This window comes from Hippoglossus hippoglossus, chromosome 17 (genome assembly GCF_009819705.1).
Source record: "Hippoglossus hippoglossus isolate fHipHip1 chromosome 17, fHipHip1.pri, whole genome shotgun sequence".
Classification (NCBI taxonomy): domain Eukaryota; kingdom Metazoa; phylum Chordata; class Actinopteri; order Pleuronectiformes; family Pleuronectidae; genus Hippoglossus; species Hippoglossus hippoglossus.
In genome coordinates, this window is record NC_047167.1 from 18,908,279 (window position 1) to 18,930,972 (window position 22,694).

At 44.6% G+C, this 22,694-nt stretch overlaps 1 protein-coding gene across 24 annotated transcripts in view; it reads right to left on the reverse strand.

Annotated features, from left to right (window-relative positions):
- Nucleotides 1-22,694, reverse strand: part of LOC117778858 (receptor-type tyrosine-protein phosphatase F) — a 159,538-nt gene that overhangs the window by 16,812 nt on the left and 120,032 nt on the right. For 9 of the 24 annotated variants that reach the window (XM_034614700.1, XM_034614712.1, XM_034614709.1 and 6 more), the window contains 8 exons: nt 21,349-21,573; nt 14,924-15,069; nt 13,356-13,370; nt 11,114-11,226; nt 7,176-7,208; nt 5,678-5,775; nt 2,022-2,145; nt 1,566-1,741 (listed from right to left, as the gene is read on the reverse strand). In XM_034614700.1, the coding sequence (XP_034470591.1) occupies nt 1,566-1,741; nt 2,022-2,145; nt 5,678-5,775; nt 7,176-7,208; nt 11,114-11,226; nt 13,356-13,370; nt 14,924-15,069; nt 21,349-21,573 (930 nt within the window). The remainder of the gene's footprint in view (nt 1-1,565; nt 1,742-2,021; nt 2,146-5,677; nt 5,776-7,175; nt 7,209-11,113; nt 11,227-13,355; nt 13,371-14,923; nt 15,070-21,348; nt 21,574-22,694) is intronic. The other 15 variants (XM_034614716.1, XM_034614704.1, XM_034614721.1 and 12 more) reach the window with 5 other exon arrangements.

Genomic DNA, 22,694 nt, shown 5'->3' on the forward strand with positions numbered 1-22,694 from the left:
TCATGAACATGATTTTGTAGTGGTAATTAAATAAACCCATCCCAATTTGGAATCTCAAGTAGCCCATGTGCTCCTTTTTTTAAACCTGCTTTTATTAACTTGAATGTATTTTAGGAGCACACGTGTTGTTGGGTGACAATCCTCCAAACTCCATCTTCAGAGTTTTCATTATAGCTTTCAAGAGCCAGATTCAGAGAGTGCACACAGAGACACTCCATGTTTATAAAACTTTGGCACGCTGTTGCAAAATATAATATGTAACAATCGAGTTTTGAACTCTCTGTGCAATTTTCTAAATAATGAATGAAAGAGAATTTGCATTATTACGAGCCTCTCAATATAAATACACTGTTATATGCATTGAACCATTTCCGTACTCTCAGTAGAGGGTATGCGAGTGTTGGCATCACATGCGAGGTTGCAGTGGTTAACTCCGACGAGCAACGGGAGGGAAAAAATGCTAAAAAAGCTATTTGTGCAATTTTAGTTGGCAAACAGATTTAGAAGGAGTTCATGGAGAAGTTTTTAGAGATTGCTGAGGACTAAGGAGAAGAGAAGCAACATGAAGCGATACTGTCCACAGACAACCACAATATTCTTTGAAGTGCTTGTGACTTTGATCAGGCTGACAAATCCTGCTTTAAAGTAGGGCTGGGGGTCTGGATGCCTCCAGGCTTTGTTGGGTGTAACGTTACTCCTCTGCTGTCGAGCTACATCAATATATACATACGAATGTCAGGAAAACTCAATTTCTGGCCACATTTCAACTCTCAACAACTCAGATTGTCTAATATGTCATTGTACTGTCAACTTCAATGGTCTTAAGTTTTACATGAAAGTAATTTGTTTTTCCTTCTTGTGTTGCAGCTGTCCTCATTCACTGCAGCCTCCTGGTGGTTGGCTGAGTAACAAGGTAAAGGATGTTGTATCACATGCAAAGTGACATCAAATAATACCTTTTTTTATTTTTTTTATCATCATCTGCAGAGGGCAAGTTTGTTTTGATGACATTTCCCCGACAGGAAATGTATTTCTGGTTTCTTTCTTTCGCTAGTTGATTACCAATCTCACAGAATCCAGACCTATCACCACGGTGCTGGAGAAAGGTCTGGCTGCACCTTTTATCATTCTGCTACAGGGAACAAAAAACCCAACCTCGCTTGTTTGTATTTCTTTCACCAATTACAGTCTGAGGTGACGCTAATCCCAGGACGCAGGAGCGGTGCCCCTGTAAATAGTGTCGGGGAGGAACTTGTTTAAGTGGAACATTTACAGGGAGGGGAACACTGTCAGTAAAATGGCTAATTCGCTGCAAAGAAAATGGTGTAAACGATGCATTTCTACTGAGTAACTGCATAATCCAAATGTTGCCACTTTCACAGTGTCGGTTGCTGGTTCCTAGGGGATCTCATTGTTTACCCCTAGCAAAGGGGATTTTGAGTAAGTTTCTCACTAATAAATTATGCAGTAATCATTCATATGTTGTTGTTGTTGATAAATAATGTAAGTAAATCTTTTGAGTATGTGCAAATCAATAAATTAATGCATCAAGGGTCTCTCCTTACCCGTGACTTCTCCTCTAGTCTCGTCATCATGACAATGGTGTTGGATCTTTGCTCCCACACCATCCTCCAGAAGTCGCTGAGTGTCTCTGGCAGAGGCCCCTGTGTGGCGATGTAGGCATTCTGCTTCCTGTAGCCGTCGATGTAGTTGGAATTGATGTAGTCACTGCCTGGTACAGCTGTAACAAAAAACACAGAGCGTATATCACATATGTTACACAGTACGGTTATTTGATCTGATAATATTGAACTGGTGGTGAGCACTTTTACACTCAACAAAGACAATCTGGCTCTGAATGGTATTTTCCAATCAAATCAAACACTCTGTATCAAAGGGAAATGGGTGCACGGGAGATTTCTGAGCAGCGGCTGCTTTTCACACACAATGTCCTTGGAACCGGTGGAGGAGGCCTCCGTCAATGGCTGCCTGAGGGGTTAAGTGGTTACATGAGCTCTTACCGTCAACAGAGGTGAGCACCACTCTGGAGTGGTCATAGGCGATGACGTTTGCATAGCGATTCTTTGGCTTGTTGACTTCCATGTTGGAGTTCTCCCAGGTAAACTGCTGGCCAGGATCAATGGACTGAATAGATGGAGAGCAAACAGAAAAGATGGAGAGAGGACGATTATAAGAGAGTGGACAGAGAGAGACACAGAAGACACAGAAGCAGTGGGTAAGATTAAAAAAGCACAAAGGGAGGCTCTTGTGTTTAACACTGATAGAAGGGATGGGACAAAATTACACCGCTGTCTGCTGTCACCTCTTCTAAAGCAGCATCCTACGGACAACAAAGCCTTTTAAAAGGACCGCATACCCACAACGTGTCCCTTCAAAAGCCACAGCGGAGGGCTACAGGTAAGTGGTTTTAAATTGCGTGGGACACTGTGCCCGGCTGAAGCCATCAGTTAACAAAGTGCCATATTGCTACACTGCGTCTGCTGTTGGTGCATTAGCAGGTTAATTATTTGCATGGCACTTGATGTCTTGAATGCCAATGAGGCAGAAATATAAGAGCACTTGTTTTTCGCTCGCATCGTCTCCATCAATTGAGGCAAGAGAGCCGACGTGTTCCTCCGGTTTCTAAACCAACATTATGAGAACGAAATTAGGTTTAAGGAGTCGCAGGCAACCGCAAATACTCATTCTGTCCCTTTAGGATAGTCCTATTGAATTACATGATTCTCCAAAGTCACATGCCTGACTGCTTGCGGTAACCACTATTCTTCTCATTCTGTTTTCTGTCCTTTCTCATTTTTCTATTTCTGTTGCCTCTCCTTATGCTCTATTTTGGTTTCACCTTCTCCCTTTCAGCTCCTCTCTACTTTTAACCCTTTCCATCTGATGTCATTTGTCTTTCGGGCTAAGACGACAGCAGACTGCATACCTATCGATCTAGGGGGAGATATGTGACGGCCTCCCATCCCTCTGCTCAATAAAGTCACAGTCTCTTGTTATTCTGTATCGATCTCCACTGGCTCACACCGGAACCTTGTCCACTAATTCCCCGGACCTTTTGACTCACAAATCCAGCAGGACTCGGAACGACTCCTTTTGGAATTCTTTCACTTACTTGATGTGGCTGAGGCACTAAATTAATTATTAGAGATGATTTTTTTGTCAAAGCTTGACAGATAAAACATAATAATTATTATAAGTGGATAATGGATCAAATAAAGGGAGCAAGGTGAGGTCTGGGGAGAATTCCGAGCCATGAAATGATCAGCGCAGCAGCATGATTAAAAGTGTTGTCCTGGTCTTGTTGGTTTGCCCGTCTATAACAAGATAGAGTCACGTACAGCAATGTGGCTTCAATACTCTTGTACAACAGCAGTGTTCATTAATTTGTCCTACAGAGTAAAGTGACCATCTCAAAGTTACATTATGAACAAGCGGTTTTAGATCTGACTATTTAAGTTACCAGAGAAAGCCGTGTACGTGCTATTTGACTTTGAAACGAGATGTGAAAAATGTGGAGTGCTCATATGCAGGAAACTTTTACAACAGCTCCAAATTGCTCAGTGGAGAGAGTCATGTGGGCATAGGCCTATTGCTGCTGATGAGCTCGGCACTGCCAATTTCTCTGTCCATGCCTGCCAGCGTGAAGAGAAAGATTTAATTTGCAGTCAAAACTTGTCATATCCATATGAGAGCTCGGTGAACGCAGCGGGCACACTACACCGCTGACAACTAGCAAACAAGTAAGCTAGAGGTGGTAGGAAGAGGTGAGAAGCAAACGGCAAAGGTATTCTCGCTCGTACACTGGAAATGCTTTCAAATGAATATAATGATGGCGCTATGACGAGTGCAGCGTGATATTGCTTCCTGTCAGGAGGAGCTGCAGCAGGCCTGATTGACAAATCCTGCTCATTACCCAGTGTGCACATAGCTCAGTGTGCTACGGACTGGCGTTGGTGGTATAGGAAGTGTCAGGCCGCATAAAACATCAGGGAGACGTAGTGGTGCAGCCTCGACAAATTCCGAGCCATGATGGTAAAGCACAGCGGGAGCAGCCGGCGAACGTGAGTGTGACAAAGCACCATGAGCTCTGCCACAGCGCCTTGTTTGGCGCGGGGACGGGTGGCCATCTGCCGGGCATGGAGGGGGTCTTCCCTGGCTCGGAATGACTGGTGCAAGGAGGGAAAGGGGCCAGGCCTGGCGGCCTGCAGTCAGACAAGCCACTTCTCTGGCTTGATTCGTTTACACTAACTCAACAGGCCGTGAGGGCAAAGTGCTGGAGAGGCACTGAGCAGCACAACCAAGGCCTAATTGTCTCCCCAGTTAGCTGCTGATTTCACAGCGAACCACATCAAAAATCATTAAAACAAAGTGCAACTCTGCATACATGGATAAAACATATATTATAACACATCTTTCTCATGCATTATAATGGCTCCTCTCAGATTTGAAGACCAAAGTTTTATTCCGTCTTCATTGATATAAATGGGGTGGATGAAATGTTCCTATCAGTATAACACAATACAGTTTGACAGCACAACAAACCACATCCTCCATAATGACCATGAAGTTGAATAAATATCTCTCAAACAAATTTAACAACCTTTGTGAGGGTTGGATTTATGCATGGTGGTTCCGTTAGAGCGCATTAGATTGGAACTGAGAATGTAATCACATCTCAAATCTGAAATGAAGGTCTAAATCATGTACGAGAAAAAGCACAAACATGAATTACTAATAAAATAAAGTACCACTTACAGCTGTAAATGTATTTTTTTTTAAAAGTGCGCAACACTGGTTAAATGATAGAACAGTTATATAAGGCTTTCAGATAGATGTTTTTTTTTTCACAGCAAACACTGGACAGAGCAGAAAGCACAACAGTTATGAAATGTTGGCTAAAGTTTGGGGCTTGTAGTGATGCTCGGGGAAAGGTCACAAGGCCACTAAAATAAATTTTCTGTTTCTCTCTGGAGTGTGAAATTGCACTGCCAATTTCATACTGTAGCAACACATGCTGGTCACAGACAGAGGCAATCGCGTAACCTTTTAGGTTATGGTCGAATGTAAAAAAGATCTACAGTCACTCCAGCTGCCTTGTTTCGATCCATCAATCTAAGGAATAGACTTGATCAGACAAAACGGATCCAACGATCACAGCAAATAAATAAAAGACGCCTCTTGTTTTTCTGCATTCAAGGATGCCTCGTCTCTTGATCTGGCCGTGCTTTTAGTCCCCACACCATCCATGTGCCACTTTAAATGCAAATTTGCTCCCTTTTTTGGAGGAAGAACACTGACAAGAGATAATCCCTCACAGAGCTGCGTCGCAGAGACCGCCTGCAAAATAACATTCTTCGGGGAAACATCAGGACGCACACAGATTGCTTAAGCAACTCGCCACCTGCTAGTTTCGTGAAAAAGCATCTTGCAGCATTTAATGTAAGTGTTGGTTTCCTGGTGGGATTGGTAATAGAGCTGTAAAAAATGACTGAAGAATGTCTGCGAAAGAAGTCTTCTATAATCCATTTGAATACATGCATATGGGATCAAAGAGACATAAACACAAAATGTCCTCCCAGACACCATAACAAAGAAACACATTTGTACGCTTGAAAGACACTGATACGCTATTAGCACAATGGCACATGGCTCTTACCTCATACTCCTGGGAAAAACGGAGGCCGTCGTTCGCCTTGAGTCGCTCTATGTGGTCAGACAGGTCAACGACAGTAATGGGCGGGTGCTCCCTCATTCCTGGGAGAGGAAGAGGAGGAAGAAGAGGAGGGAAAAAGGACAAAGAGGAGAGTGAGACCAGCCTGTTCCTCCTACATTAGACATTCACAGTGACATACACAAACACTGGTTGGACCACAGGGTGAGTGAGGCTGCCGGTGGGACCATGAGGTGGCTGTATAACAGTGAGGAGAGTGCACTTTGTTCAACAATGCATGAAGAGAGGGAGAGGAGAGAGGAGAGAGAAAGAGAGAGAGAGAGAGAGAGAGAGGACACAAGTTGAAACAGGCTGGTGACATTTGGTGATATCGTCATGCTAAGTGAGGAGGACAGAGGTGGGGCTGGCTCTGCGATGCACATGAGTGACTGGGTGAGCATGCTCCTGGAAGGAAGCAGGAGGCAGACATCTCTGACTCCACAACGCTCAATCGGTGGCAGAGGTGGGATCAGAGCAAGAACCCACAAGTCTCTACAAATCAGTCACACTGTCACTTCCCAGGGAGGAAAAAAAACTCGCTGGTCACCAGCCAAAACTCATTTCTTTGAAAATCTCTTTCCCTACAATAGACTATCTTTCGGCCAGCCTGGAGCGCTTGGGCTGGATTAATTTCAAACAACCCCCCCCTGCCGCTCCCGAGATTTCTCATCGCCGGGTTATTGGATGATTTATTGCTAATCTACCGACACAAATTCCCCCTGTGCCTCTGAACTTGGCAAGGCTCTGTGCTTAAACGGATTGCTGGGAACTTGCCTTATGTGTAAAAAGTTAACTGTATGACACGCATGAAGACGCCCTCAAGTTATACATGGAGCATCATTAACCTAACATAAAGCCTTGAAGTCACACAGAGATCAGGATAACACTTTAAAACGGTGGAAATATTAACATTAGTGCCTTTGGCTGAGCGCATCTGTAAGGTCATGGGTCACGCTTTTAGACTAGCGACCGCTGAAAGCTGATTATTGCTGCAATGCTAATGGCTAATGCTCGGTAACTACAGCCACTGCACAAAATGAGACCTGACCAATTAGACTAATTTAATACTATCGCATGGCGGCACAAAAGAGCACATTCACATTAGTGTGTATGTGTTTGTTCGGCCAGGTCTTTTATAGCCACGTTATATGCTAAACGGCGAGTGAAGTCATAGATAACAAGGCTAATGTACAGCAAGTGTAACTGTCCGCATTGCTCAACCATCCGTGAAGCCATCTAGTCTTGTGCATTCGCACCAAATAGGTGTTGCGGGAAGTTCACAGCCTAGAGTGGACCTCGCTGTATCCTTGAAGTGCCAGAGGCATCAAGCTTGTGGGCTTGTGATGTCTGTCAGGATTGCGACATGGGAATGGGATCGGGGGTGAGTGAGAGAGGAGAGACTGCATGTGTGGGAAATACACAGTAGGTGAGAGAGCAGACTAACTTGGAGTGTTGGGGCAACGATGAGAGCTGGGACCTGTGGAGAGAGGAGAGTGAAGGAAGGAGGAAGAAGAACACTCAATCAATGGAGACGGCTCAGGATCAGACCAGGGCCTCACAAAATCTGCAAATAACCTTTAAAGCTGGTTTGCAGCTATTAGTGTTTGCTCTCTTAGGACAATTCAGGTAGTGTACTTAAATAGGCTGATACACAGACGAGCATACAAAGCTTGAATTTGTAACTGTGAGCCTTCATAGCAAAATGTGGCTAGTGGATTATTTTGGTGTTTTGGTCGACAGCAAGATAAAAGCACAAAACCTAACAGGAGTGTAGTTAATCTCAAAATGAGGAAAGGTGTGGTCCGACCGATAAGTACTGAGTACAAAGGAGTAAAGTCTACTGAGTACACATGGGTCAGAACGTCGCCACAAGTGCACTTTGTCCTGCATGCTTGACTCTGGCTAATCTTTATCTCCTCATGTCGTGATCCTGTCATCTGTCAGGTATTTTTATTATCTTATATCTATGATAGTTTGTGTGTATTTTTAACGCTTGGCTGCCACTCAATGACCTTTAGATGGGGTAATACATTCGACTCAAAATGGTCCCTCGTCACAGATGGCAGTTTGGGTGATCATTTTACCTTTTGACTCTGTGTTCAAATTCCAAATTTGACTAAGCTGGTTGTTTGTTTCAAGCCTGTATTACCGTCTGATTGCCCGCATTATTTGCTCCATTGGACTTGGTGAGTACAACCTTATTTTCACCGAAAGAAATGATGCCCAACACTACGACCCAGGTTATGAGACCAGAAATTTCTTTTGAAATGCTCCCCTGTGAATACTTACTGCAAATTGCCCTATGCTGTAAATGGCACTGCACACTTTATCTGAAGCGTTCAAATACCTAACTACAGTGATCGTAGTTAGGTATTTGCAAATATAATCTGATCCAGGTCCGGGAAGGATGAATCATTTATTCATAAAACAACATAACTGCTGCTGGAGAGCCAAAAGCTACAGCCCAGGTCTGTTTAAAGGATAATTCTGGTATTTTTACACCTGGGTCAAAATTATAAATATGTCTGGGTCTAAATACTATAAATAATTAATGAGGAAAAAGAAATGTTTTGAATGAGCTGAATATTTAGTTGTAACCTCAAAAAGGCAGCAATTTAAAAGTGCTCTGATATGTTTAGATTGTATAGTCTGGATTCCTCGAGATAAATGTGAGTCTCGTTCAGGCAGAAATCTCATGAGAGATGAGATTTTGCAGGAAAGCGAGAGTTACAAAGAGCAGGCTGCGACAGAGCGGAGTAACAACACTGAGTTTGAGGAGGCGTAACTTACCGTTATTGAAAAAAAAAAACACTGACCACAGTTTGCAAAGCTTTCCCAGGCTTATTTTAGTCGATAGGGACATGTTGAAGTTGTGGCTACTTGTGCACCAAGTCCATACACTACACCTTTGTTACCATCAGTGTTTGCAGTGTTTCAACCACTGCCGGTCAAATAGGAGAAGAAATCCAACACTAAAGCACTTACTCCTGGAGGAAAGTGCGGTTTCAAGAGCAGGGAGAAGTGCGGCAGACCCAGTGGAGGTAATGTTATTAGCTTAAGATATTCTGTTGACATGGCATCAGTACTTTGACGTGGACAAATGCCCCGTGGGATTACATTACAGCCGTTTCGCAGTTTCCATATATAGTGGTCTCGCTCAATAAAACATTTTTGTCCCTAATCATTAATCATTTACATCCAGAAATGGGGAAATAGGGCTCACGTTTTAAAGTACCAGAAATATCCTTTAACAAAACCAACATGCTGGAGACAAGAGCTATAATCTGCCAGACCACTTAACAACAATCAGAATCAGAGCAGAAAGGTTCACCTGCTGCGGGCGAATCAAAGTGAGAGAGGAGCGAGAGACAGAGGAACGGCCTGTTCAATATTCACTCAGCTCAGCCTTGGAGTCTCACACATGAGATTTCTTTGATAGTCACAAAACAGGAAGGTGGACAAGGGTGAGAAAGAAAGAGATAAATGTTGACGTGTGAAGACAGAGAGCAGAACAGTGAGAGAGATCAAGAAGGAGAGGGTGAGGGAGAGGGAGAGAGAGAGAGAGAGAGACACAGAGAGAGAGAGAGAGAGAGAGAGAGAGAGAGAGAGAGAGAGAGAGAGAGAGACATTACCCTACAGGGGGAAATGGAAGACGAAAGAGGAAAGAGGTGGAGTGGGAGGATGGAAGAACAGGCCTCCTTTAGAGCGGCAGCATTGCTTAATTCCTTTGCAGGGGTTCAAAGGGGCTCAGTGTGTGTCTGTGTGTGTGTGTGTGTGTGTGTGTGTGTGTGTGTGTGTGTGTGTGTGTGTGTGTGTGTGTGTGTGTGTGTGTGTGTGTGTGTGTGTGTGTGCGTGCGTGCGTGTGTACGTCGAATGGGATCTTTAAACACACAGACACGCACAGACGCTTGTGCACCGGGGTTGACATTTTCTCTCAGCTCCATTGTTCCCTCTGCCTGGCTCACCTTGACATCGGAGGCAGCAGGACTCATTACCAGCTGGGTGGAATGAAAGGAGCTCATGGAGGAGGGAGGAGGGAGGAGCGAGGACCGGGGGGGGGGGGGGGGGGGGGGGGGAGATCAGGAGGAAAAATGAAGAAGGCTGATGCTGAGGCGGGCACCCCCCCTCCATCACCTCCAGCAAAACCCGCCCCACTTCACTAACGCACGCGGCTGGAATCTGAATCACTCGGCCGGACTCCACTGATTCTGATCGGAGCTGAATATGATGGTAAACACGATTCGTTTATTTTCTCTCTTATCGACCCATTTTTCTTTTGTGTGTTTTTTTGAGAGCTGGTCGGATTCCTTTAGCCGACGGAGAAATAACAAAATAAGCAGGACACATAAATTTCACACAGCAACATCTGTTACAAGGCGCTAATAAACAAGAGACCCGTCAAGAGAAAAAGAAGAGGAAGGCAGGTGTTCATTGCAGAAGCATATTGCTTCTGGAGAGGCTGTTTAGAGTTTAGATGAAAAAAAAAAGAAAAAAGAAAATGAAATATCCACCATTAAAAAAAAGGGTGAAAATAAAATATATTAAGGAACAGTATTATAGTTATGAGTCACCTTTAGAAATCATCTGTTTTTTAAATTACTGCCTGATGAATTTCACATAGCAATTGTGTTTTCAAATCCCTCGTCACAAAGGCAGAGTGTACTTTTTATTCAGTTTTATGAAAGAACAGTCGACTGAACCTTTGCTCTTTTTCCACCAGTGCTCTGATTGAAATTCACAAACTGAGAGTAGAAAGTCACAAACTTTTCTTACTCGCTCCCATGGACAACTATACAGGTTCATGGGAGGTTAATTCTGCATTCAGGTCCTGTCTGAGTTACTGTTATTATGAGTTTCCAAAGTTGCAATCATAATAACCGGTCAAGGCAGATGGCCGCCCACACTGAGTCCGGTTCAGTTCAAGCTTTTCTTCCTGTTTAAGGGGAGTTTTTCATTTCCATTGTTGCCAAGCATTTGCTCAGAACAGTTGGGTTTCTCTATAATACTGAAAGCTCTCAACATTACCGTGTAAAGTGTAAAGTGCCTTGACTAGTGACGCGTTAACATCAATTTCCAAGTCGTAATTAGGGCTGGGAAACAATATATACTCGTCTTGGCACTTGCTTCAAGTACATATATGCCTCACTGTTGTTCAGTGTAGTTTCATTTTAATGTAAAGTCAACCACACAATCAGCTCTTTAATCTGAAACTGTCTTGGTGATGAACACAGTCCTGAAAATGGGATTTTCTCCCGCCTCTACCATCAATCCCATATAACACAAATGCAGCATGAGTTCATTTCTCAGGGGCAGTTGAGGGAAAGCTTAGCAAACTTGACCATGCATAGATAAAGCTATGATTGTTAGACCATTGTTTGTTACCTGGGGTCTGGTAGTTGAGTCTTCTCATCTCCACAGGGTCGGAGGAATTGGCCAGCAGGGAGTCTTTCACCCCACCTGAGTGGTCGTCTTTGGGTAGAGGAGATGCCCGTTTCCTGCGGTAGCAAAAACAGGGAGTACAGCGTTGAGGACACCATGGCGAGACGAGCTAATTGCTCAATACAGGGGTGGTAACTTGGCCGTCAATTTCAAAAGTTACTCACTGAGAATTATTCATGTTTCTTCTAAATGGCTAGAAAACAAGACTAACGTCTTCACTGTGCTGCACACTTGATGAGGTTAATTGCATAGTTAATGGTTCTCAAAAATTCTTTTCTGAGGACCAGCAATTCAAGAGACAGTAGGTAGCAGGGCATTACCCCCATTAGTTTGCCAACTGGAGTTTAATGTGTTTGAAGAAATGCCATCATTTTCCTGGAGTGGGCTAAGTTGAGTTTGTTTGCTGCTGGATAGGTGACAGCTGCTGTGTGGGGATGTGTACTTGAGCGTGTGTGTTTGTGTGTAGCAAAGATCTAAATGTGTGATTTTCTTTGCTGTGTGTGTGTGTGTGTGTGTGTGTGTGTGTGTGTGGGTAACCACACATTGTGTTTACTGGCTTTCCAGATTGAGAGGAAAGATGCTGTAATTAGCTCATCAGCTGGGTGGCACAACACTGGGTAATTAGACCAGTTCTGCAGCACCTGCACTGCCAGGCCTGGCCTAGCTCAGTCTAATATAGCACAGACACGAGAGTACAGCTCGGACTGGCTCAGCTCAGTCGGCCGTGAGTCTGTCCATCGGGTGGAGAGAGGAATAGAAAACCCATCCTGCCTATAGTCTGATGTTCAGACAGGCAGCATCTGTTGACATACGCACACAGATGTACGCTTTCCCCCCTCTCTCACTTACAACTGCACACTCACACAGATACAGCTGCAGACTCACATGCCTCCTGACTGCAAATGGAAATGGGCGGAAGAAAGCATCAGGGTGCCCTGTGGAAATTTCACATCTCATTGCACTCCATTTGCAAGTGGCGAGCGTGGGTTTTAGGCAGGAGCAGGGCCTTCTGTCTGAAACCCAGCGTGGTGAGAATACATAAAGCTGGGGGTGCACACGCAGCCTAAACCCAGTCCACCTCAGCCATCGGGGCTTGGGCCTCACTGCCACCTGTTAACTTCTGCAGCAAAGGCTTAAGCTAATGCTAGCAGCGTGACGGCTAATCTATGACAAGCATCTCTTCCTCTCCAGCCGAGAGCTGAGCCAGACCGTATCCGGTTCTCCCACTGCTGGTGCTGGGGGGTGGTTGCGTGTGTGTGTGTGTGTGTGTGTGTGTGTGTGTGTGTGTGTGTGTGTGTGTGTGTGTGTGTGTGTGTGTGTGTGCGTACATGTGTGAAAAATGTGGGCATCTGGGATCTGTTCTCCACGACCCTCATCTCTAACTCTCCCCCAATCAGATGCCAATCTACATGACACTTCAGTGCTGGATTTAAGTAAACATAGCAGCAATCTCAATGGGATTATTCTTCTCAGGCTCAAAGTGAGGGTTAAGACGTGTAAGAATGTAAGTACACACAGACTTATACACAGTGTGTGTGCCGTACAGGGAGCACTTAATGAGGGTAGGACAGGGCCTTTTGTTAAGACTCCTGCTATGAGAAAGCGGGGGGGGGAGGCTAAAAGTGGAGGAATGGGTCTCGGTGGAAAATGTCAGCTTAAGAGATGGGAACATTTCTTTTTCAGCAGTTTCCTCGTCTGGCATTTATTTCACAATGGCCCATTCAGCAGCAGGTGATGCCTTGGCATATTCAGATGGGGCCAATCTTGAAGGGGTGCACTGACACTGGCTGGATAATGAAACACAGCACGGAGACAAACCGTGGCAGACAGGACGATCTGAGGGGGAACACTGGCACTAGATGTGGAACATGCACTGCTACACAGATGTGACCTGGGGTTCCGTTAACCCCAGTTATCAAAGGGTGCAGAGTCTGCTGCTTCTCGTGTAATTCTTGTAAAACGGGGCAAATCAGATTAGGCAGAACAGTTTGAAGACGTGCCCTTGTTTTTATATTTGAGTGATTTCTTTTTGGGAAGACCAATTGGAGGAGAGAGAGAGGAAACTGACTCTGCAACCATTAAGAGCTGGTGAATACCAACAATTTAACAACACAAATGAAGGGGTTTTGGGTGGTGGAGGGGGGGGGGATGAAGTTGTGACTGACATAACAGTAACAGTACCCACCTTTCCTGTTTGCTGCTTTCATAGAGGGCAAAAAGAAGGGGGTGGGGGGTTAGTATGTAATTCTTTCTCACATGGACCGATAACGTCCTCACTCAATGCTCTTCTGACTCTGTGCTATTTTCAGGAAGTTGAATGTACTTCCTCCAGAAATTTAAACCACAGCATGAAAAAGTTATCCTAATACTTATTGGAGACTTTCTGAAAACAACCTTGTGATGACTGCGGTTGGCACTGGTGAATATGCAGGTAGCAATAACAATCCAAGCTGAGAGAGTGATTATTCCTTTGCACATTTGCTGCCAGTCCACTGTGACAAGGGCACACAGCCACCTCCCACAGTTCCTTCTGTCAATCTGTGTCTGTGTGGAGAAAGGGCTTCCAAACAGAGGACGTGCTATTCAGCAGTGAGCTGTCTCCAGACCTATTATTAACCAGTCCCTTTTCTCAGTCTGCTGGAGATGGCAGCCACACGGCTGTCTGCAAGGCTGTGGATGGCAGGTTGGAGGATCGTGTGATGGGAAATGGGACATTTTGTAATGGAGCCATTAAGAGGAGATATGCAGGTGGGACTTAATCAGGAGAAAGTCAACTGAGGTAAATAATGGCTTACATGTAGGTAATAGATTCCTAAAATGGTATTTTTTATAGTGTCTAAAACACATTATGTTATCGTTAATGAGGTGATATCAACATATAAACAACGGTTTAATACCAACAAGCCTTAATAATGGATGGTTGTATTTAGGTCTGCCACTAATGATTATTTTCTTTTTTTATATATAAATTTATCATTTGGTCTATAAATTTATCTTGTTTTGTTTATTTTGAATAAAATGTGAATAAAATGTGAAGGTGTAAGTCACCTTCACATTTTATAAGCAGTAGTGACAAAATATTTCACATTTTTTCTTAATAAATGACTTAAATGATTATTCAGTTATCAAAATAACAAAGAAGATACTAGCCAACTGATTAATGAAGCATTTGCTGTATTATTTTACATGTATAATAATATCATCTGTCTGTGAATCCCCAGTTCTCTGTCTGTTTGTGTGTCAGCTGCACATGGGCACCTGAGGAGCTTTTCAGAGATACAGCTCGAGGTCTTAGCTAAGCCCTCTGTTGCAGCCTTCTGTTTGTTACCTGAAATGACCAATGGCGTTGGCCAAGGCACACTTCCCACTCCTACCTAAAAGTTACAGACAGCCGAGCTATACTTTTCATTAGGAGGTCAATGTCAGCTGCCTTTCCAGCTGACACCTCATATAGTTCTGTTAAAGAACAGCCAACTGGGGCCAAAATCTTTCAGGGAGAAATTAGAGTTTTCTGAAAGACAAATCAATTCGCCTTTGGCTCCTTTGCAATTACGCCATATATTATTGTAAGGAAATTGGATGTTGCAGTTTGGCGTGTGAGCAGCCTGGTGCGAGTGGCAGAGGGGAGCATGTCTCATTATTATTCCTGATGCAACTAGAAGAAATTTACAATCACACGTGTCGCTGCAGTTCAACCTCAAACAAACACAGAGAGGAATCAGTGAGGAATGACACACGGGCACAGCCTCTTACTTCTTAAAGAGCAGGATGGCGATGACGATGATGACGATGAGGACCACGGCCAATACTGGGCCCATGACCCACAACATTTCCGGCTGCTCACTCATACTGGCAGCGACTTGGATCGGGTCTGAGTAGGGACTGGCTGAAAACGTCATCTGTGAGGGGACAGAAGACAGAAGGCATGAGACACTTCAGAGTCTGCAAAGGTTTCACTTAAGACATTTTAAGAGATTCTGAAAAGTTGAATTAAAAACAGCCTCCACATTTGAGGAGAGCTGAAATTTAAGAGAAGACCCATGTGAGCATGTTGTTACGATCAATATAACATTAAATGCATAGTTTTTAATTGTAAAGGAACCATATGAGGTCTTTTATGGAATAAAAATGTTGAAGTTTTGATCTGAGGTGAAGAACTGCTGGCTCCTAACACTACAACAAAACCTCCAACTCACAATATTAAGGTAAGCAACCTCTTATATCTCTAAACGAGAGAAAAACACAACGATTAATCAAACAAATTAAATAATAGACATTTATTACACAGGATTTTCTGTACCTGTAACAATGTTGGAAAAAAATGAAATTTCCTGCACCCGGAGAACCAAGTTATATCATGCTAATAATAGACCCCGGTTCATGGGTGCAGCAGAACAAGGCATACAACTATCCAGAAAACTCAAAGGACTCTTTCCCAAAAACAATAAGCATCTCGGCTAATGACGTTATTATTATGTTTCTATTAAAGCTTTGCATGACATTAGAGGAAACTGCGACTGCTGCTGACAGAGCAAGTGAGAGACAGGAGAATGAGAGAGGTAGAGACGGAGAGGATTAGTGTGCATGTCCCTTAGCCGCTGAGATAAATGGGGGCACAGGAGAGGACTCATCTCTTCTTCATTAGTGTTCACACCGTGACGGAAGAGAAGGAGGAGAAGGAGGAGGTGACTGTGAGGGTGCGTTTCCACCTTGGCTGTAAATGAGACATCTCCCCCGCTCCTTCATCTACAAATGACGGTGCGGAGGGAGGAGGCAGGGGTGTGCGAGTGTGTATCCGAAGAGTGGGTGCACGAGGCGACGCAGCCAGTGTGGCGTTTTAAAACAGTGTCCTGAAAGAAGAGGGAGTCCAACTGCGGGTGACAGGTAAAAAAAGACAGAGGGAGGTGCGAGGCATCTGTTGTTAAGAGCCCAGCGTGCCTCCTATTGAACGACGATGGGAGATGCGGATCGGGGGGAGTGTGTGTGCGGAGGGGCATGGGTGACAGATCGCAGCCCTCGAAGGGAATTGGGCTCACAGCATGCAGCGGGAGTGGCGGGGCGGCAGGCAGCAGTAATCCGGATCATTAGCCGCACAGCAGCCCGCTCCTCGGCACACAGGCAGATATTAATTAGAAAGATAAGCTGTGATGAGCTCAAAGACTCCTGCACTCTGTCATATAGTTGTGTTATCTCTCTCCTACTCTTGGGCAACTGCCAGACAAATTTTAATGTTACAGCATGTCTCAATCATGTACATGCAAACCAGCACACTCTGCAGGAGGCACGGACGCAAGATAACTCAAGTGAGAGAATAAAAAGTTTCACGTTGGTATCATAAAGCAGTAGTTTACAGCTGCAGTAGTTTTCCAGTTGTCTTTTACACACACAAATACACGCACCAGGCACATTAGACCAGTTCTCTCAGGATCTGCGTGCCTCCGGGAGGAACCTATTATCTAAGAACAAAGAGAGAGGACACCGCGGTGGGACGCCGCTGATGTGACGACACCACAAGGCTTCCTGTTCCTCTGGGAGGGCCCAAAAAAGGCTGCAGGATGTGGCCCTGCTGGGAATCCTGGGAAAAGAGAAAGTTTTTTTTTCTTCTTCTCCCGTCGTAACAAATGACTGCAGCTGTGCTTTCAGAGAGGAATAAGGGGCGGACGAGCGAGAGGAGAGAGGGCCCAGCAAAAAGAGAGGGCTTTTTGTCTGTTGGTCACGGCGAAGTACTGGGATCATCCATTTGAACGGCTCTAATATCTGATAAAAGCTCAGTCACGCAGCTCCAAATGCTTCTGCCCTCGCAGAGCGGGATCACAATGGAGCGATGGTGCAGTGATGGAATGTGCGAGGTTGGGAGTGAGTCAGAGAAAGTGAGAGACATTAAAGTAACGGTTATGTGTATGTGTTATTTGTGTACAGTAAGCACGTGGGCAGGTTGTGTGTATGAGAAGCAGAGTTGGCTGCATGTTGATAAAATACTTGGATTCCTTCAGCTCAGAGGACAACAAATATAAAATCTTTTTAAAATACCTATAGAGCAGAGAACTGCATATAAAAGATTGAGGTTATTCTGCCTTGAACATTTATTGCAAGTGTCACTCAGACAACAGAGTTTTTTTCGTTATTTCTGACCTCTAACATTTTAATAATATTTTTTAAGCAACTTAATTGAAACAGGTTTCATAAAGAAAATTAATTAATTTGTTATGACCTATAAAACAACCCCATCCATGATGAGAAGAGGAGAGAAATGAGCGTTAGGGCTCCAATTGAGAACTACTACTGTTAAGAAGAGGCTGTATATTCAAAGCATTGTGTGTGAATGATAGTAAAACGTATTTGCATGTGTAAGGAAGCGTGCGCATCTGTCAGTGAGAGAAAGAAAAGGTGTGTGATTGCGTGTTAAGACTAAACAAATGTGTGTAGGAGAGTGTGTGAGTGTGTGTGTGTGAGCATACACAAAACACCAGCTTTTCTGAGCCTTTTCTCCAGCTGCTCTGAAACTCCAGAGTGTTTGTGTTTGTCAGGGTCGCAGCGGCTCAGAGTTGTGTGTGCGTACGGGTGGGTTGTAAGTGTTTGTCTGAGACACAGTAAGAGAACAGGAGATGGAGAGTGAGAGAAAAAGATTAAGAGAAAGGGAGAGAGAGAGAGAGAGTGTGGGTGATGAGAGATGGCAAAGAGTGACGAGACAGAGAGGCAGAGAGAGAGAGGCTGAGGCAGAGGTGTTATGGTAGCAGCAGTATATCAAGTCTGCTATCTGGCCCGTGGGCTACACAACTTCCCCAGTCATCCGCTGCGCCGCCGTCCCCTGAGCATAGAAGCCGCTATGTGCAGAGCAGGCACATTAGTTTCAACATGCCTCTGACCTCTAGCGCACGTCTCTCCAAAAAAAGGCTTGAATTAGCCGCGGGGGTGTGCGCCAGACAAACATAACAAAAAAAACATGCAAGGATTCCATTATGTATCTGTTGTTGTCTCTGCCTCCACAGGGAGGCTGAGGAGCCAACGTCCTCATTGGTGCTTGACGTAGGCAAAGGGAAGGGGAGGAAGAGGGCAGGAGAAGAAAAGAAAGCAGAGGTGGAAAAGCTGAATGGGAAAGATGGTACAGTATGTGTGTGTGTGTGTTTGTGAAGAACAGAAATGTAGCTGCAGGGTCTAGTCTATACTGTAGGATGACCATTCTCCCTCACACTGCACTTCTCTCTTCCTCCTTTTGTCTCTGCTCCATTTTATCCGAACATGCCCTCCTTTCCAGATACTGCTCTCTTCCCTCCTTGGCTGTCTGAATACAAAGCACCCAGATATCTCGAGGCATAACTAGAGGGAGAAGCCTCTAGGAGGAAGTGACAGAGCAGGTTGAACAGAGGATCCTGTCAACGTTGCCTATTTTTTTACCACCCTTGGTGAAAGGTTGGGCTTGAAAAAAACAAACCATGATGCTCTTTTGATATTGTTTGTCAAAGGCTTTTACATTTAGAACGAGCCAGTTAAGGGTGTTTCTGAGCCCAGGGCACTGACGGACATTAGCGCCACAAAGCCAAATCTTGTTGAGAATGAGTTGAATATAAATTCCTGGACAACAATACAAAGGGAAAACGTTGGTAAACACTTCTGAACACTCTCTGTTTTTTTGGTTCCTCTCCGTTTGCCCCACTCTCACCTCGTCCTTATCAAAAGAAAAGCACACATAGGCACAAATCTACCCGTCTTCCACAAGTTCACTTTCTCTCATCCCGGCTTCACATGCTGGACGGGACACAAGACAAAACAATCTCTTGCTTCCCTCTTTTCCTCTCTCCAACACCACCCTCCCCTTCGTCTCACATCACACAATATTTCATGCTACCTCCCTCCCTCACTCTCTTCTTGCATTAAACGATACTGTTTATACACACCCAGCATCTATCATCCCATTTCACACTTCCCCCGGCTTGTTTATCTGCCTTGGGTGCTGGGGAGACATGAAGGCACACTCACTGTTTCTTTCTCTCTCTCTCATCCCCCTTTGCCTTCCTTCCTTCTCTTCTTCCCTCCAACCACTGCTGGCTGCTTGTGGCCATTGATATACGAGGGCTTATTAAACCCTGGCGGTCTTTTTGATCTACGCTGGGGGAGTTTGGGTGGTGGCAAAGAAGTGCAGTAAAGACACAAGTCATTTACTCCAGTACTTCTTGTCTCATTCTCCCGGGTCTGGTGAAGATCCTGCTCGAGGCAGCTTCTGGCGACTGCTCGATCTCCCCGCTCGCTTTTTACCTTCTGTACTCGTTTGTGTTTGGTAATAAATGTTGCAAGTGCTGTGTTGGGGGTGACAAAAACAAACACTGCTGTGGTATTTGAGATTCCCAAAGAGTGCAGTTAGGGGATTTGTGCAGCAATCAATGAAATCCTGCCTGTAGTTACCACCTCAAGAGCTAAGTACATTTAGATGTAGAACTAAAAAAACTGGTTATTGGGAGAAATGAGAGAATTAAGCTGTTTACATGCAATTTAAATAATCTTGTTACTGTAAATTCTGCAGTTATTATACTGTATGCAGCAGGTGGCTTATTGGACTTAGTCATATCTCCTACAGTATTGTTGAACCAACCAAGTTTTATTTCTTCCTGAGTATTTGGACGGAGTTTCAGTCAAAGTATAGGATCTGTCGTTCAGTGGGAGTTCTGTAGTTTTTTGTTTCTTTATTCAAAATTAGATACAATGGTCTTAGGTGTGAATGCACTACTACAAGTTATGATGCAAATGCAGCTTTTGTCCCTAATTCAAATGCAGCAGAATCTTCATTATAAATGATAATGCATATAGGTGTTACTAGAGATAATGATTTTAATGAGCTGCTTTCTCTCAACACCAGCTATGGAAAACCAGGAGTCTTGTTTACATGAAGTTGATTAATTGGGTCACTGCATAGCACCTAGCACCGCCAATAACCAGGTTACTGAAGTGAAGGTAAACACACAGACTGACTCACTGAGCGAAGCCTGATTAATCCGAGCGATTAGGTTTAAAGGTGGGAGGGTGCTGCACAGTTTAAGGAGGGGGAGAACACAGAAAGAGACAAATCTTGAGCGCCACTGATCCAACATGGTGCGCCTGGCAGGTGCAGTAAGAGTGTTGTGCTGCAATGGGGTTTAAGCATCTCCTTTGAAGTCGAGTGTATCATGGCTGCCCACTGTAGCCCCCTGCGCACCTCCCTTCCCTACTCAGAGTGAAGGAGTGGGGGGATTACGGGGAGAGGGTGGGGGGTGGGGGGGTAGCGGGGGGGGTGGCTTTAGAGACATTTAAAGCAGCATTTCAAGGGAATCAGGCCTGCTTTAGACTCCCTAGGCCCTGTAACCAGGCCCTCGTTCTCCTCTTAACTCCAGCCGCACTAATCAATCTCCTCTGCTCTCTTCACGGTGGAGAAAGATGGAGAGAGAGCGAGAGAGAGAGACACACAGATAAGCACAGAGCGAGCGAAAGAAAAAGACAGAGAGAGAGAGAGAGAGAGAGAGAGAGAGAGAGAGAGAGTGAAGTGGAAAGAAATAGGTGAAATGTCTCGGATTTGGTTTCGGACATGGAGCACTCGCTCTCTCTCCCTCTGTGGTTGCCCAAGGCCCAGCTACTGAATATGCATGTCCGGGGTAGCGGAGGAGCCCAGAGCAATCGCAGAGTCTCATTCTTCCTGCACTGAAGTTTACCCCTGACCATCCAATGGAGAGCCGGGCCTGCGTGTTATTGCTGTTTGATGAGTGTATAAGGCCTCCACTTAGAAAGCCAAGAGTCTTGTATAAGCATTGTTAAGAGATCTGCACCGGGGCCCTGCTGGCTGCAGAAATGGCAGAGCCGGATCTCTGATTTAATTGTCCACTGATAAGGGAGTTATCAGGACAGGCTGCAATGACTTTTATAGGCAGCAGTATTAAAGGCTAAATGGTAGTAAAAAAAAAAAAGAACAACAATTTGGCTCGCCACTGCCATTGTGGAAATGCTTGAGGGGCAGTGTAGTTACAGCCTGAGGACGGGTGATAAAACCTAAATAGTTTGTACGAAAAAAAGAGAAGGTGACATATGTACTGAAACGGATCAGATGAATTAAATAAACCCAAACTCTCATATGAGGTATGATGTTGAAAGAATGATTGTCTGTCTTAGATTGGCGATTAGAATTTTTACTTAATGTATGTGCATGTGTGTCTTACATAATTTGCAGCGTTGTCCGTCCCGTCGGATCGGAGCATGGCCAGGACGAAGCAGAGGTACTCCTGTGGACTGGTCAGAGGCTTGTTGTAGAAACCGCTGTACCTCTTCTCATCCCCCAGGGTGAAGCTGGCGGGCAGCGATTCCAGTTTAGCAGCAATGTAAGGTTTGGAGGAATCCAGGTGACGCCGACGCCTCAGGACAGGACCTTCGCTTGACTTGAGCAGCTGTGGAAAACATCGAGGCAAAGGTTAAGGTCAAGTTCGGTTACAAAGGACCCTGACCTCTAATTTCCTGTCAAAGGAGAAAGCAAGAAAAACATTTATATGTAATTAGTATAAAAGCTACATTTATTGCATCACATGGTGACATGGAGGTCTAGGGTTAATTCTTCACAGCAATCACTTTTTGTGTAATAAAAATTGTGGGTTGTGTAAAATCCTCAGTAATTAACATACAAAAAGCAACTGGATCCTCAAACATTAAATCTAAATCCTAACTACGTCCAGGTCTGGGTATTACCATGACTCTGAATGAGATATAATGACTCCACACAGCTAAAATGCCCTCTGCTCATTGAAATAAGTTTGCAAACAATACAGCCAAGCTACGAAGTGAGCAATTAACACTTGCTCCAGCACACAATCTCAGCGTGACTGCCAGCCTGGTTAATAAATGAGCAGGAGCACACAGCACTGCGGCATTGTGTTTTCAGCAGCATTTTGTTTTCTGTCAGTGATGTCTCACGTGCCGCTTCAGATGTAGCTTTATTAAATCATTATGTCGGGGGGGAGGAGACAATGGCCTGCTCAGTGTTTAATGACTCAGGGAATCCCATCTCTCTCCCTCTCCTGGTCTCTTCTGTTATGTCTAAACAATGCTTGAACAATAGCAACTCAACCCAGCGAGCCCGGCAGTTTACTTGAAAATCATGCTATTAATATTTAGGCATGTCATTAACTTAAATTCCCTCATGGACCAAGAAGAGCAGCAATAAATCTTTATCCTCATTTGAATACCTTGTGCAAAACTTTGTGTGGAGTTGGCAAACCCTGACTAATAAAAACACAAAACGGGGTACTAAGAAACCACTGTATTAAAAAGTGCCACATAAATAAAGTTTATTTCTGGTATACAAGGTTAAGGTTATTCTCTGACCAATACAAGTGCTGCATTCAACAGCAGGGCACTGTCTTCAGACCTGGCGTCCAATCAGGACTCTCCACCCACCCCATGAGTCATTGTTTAAAATCTCTCTGCCCTGCCAACCCCCCCTTTCGAGCCCAGGAGGGTGGAGCTAATTAGCTGCAACCCATGACATCCCACCCAGTTGGAAAAGAGAGAGATA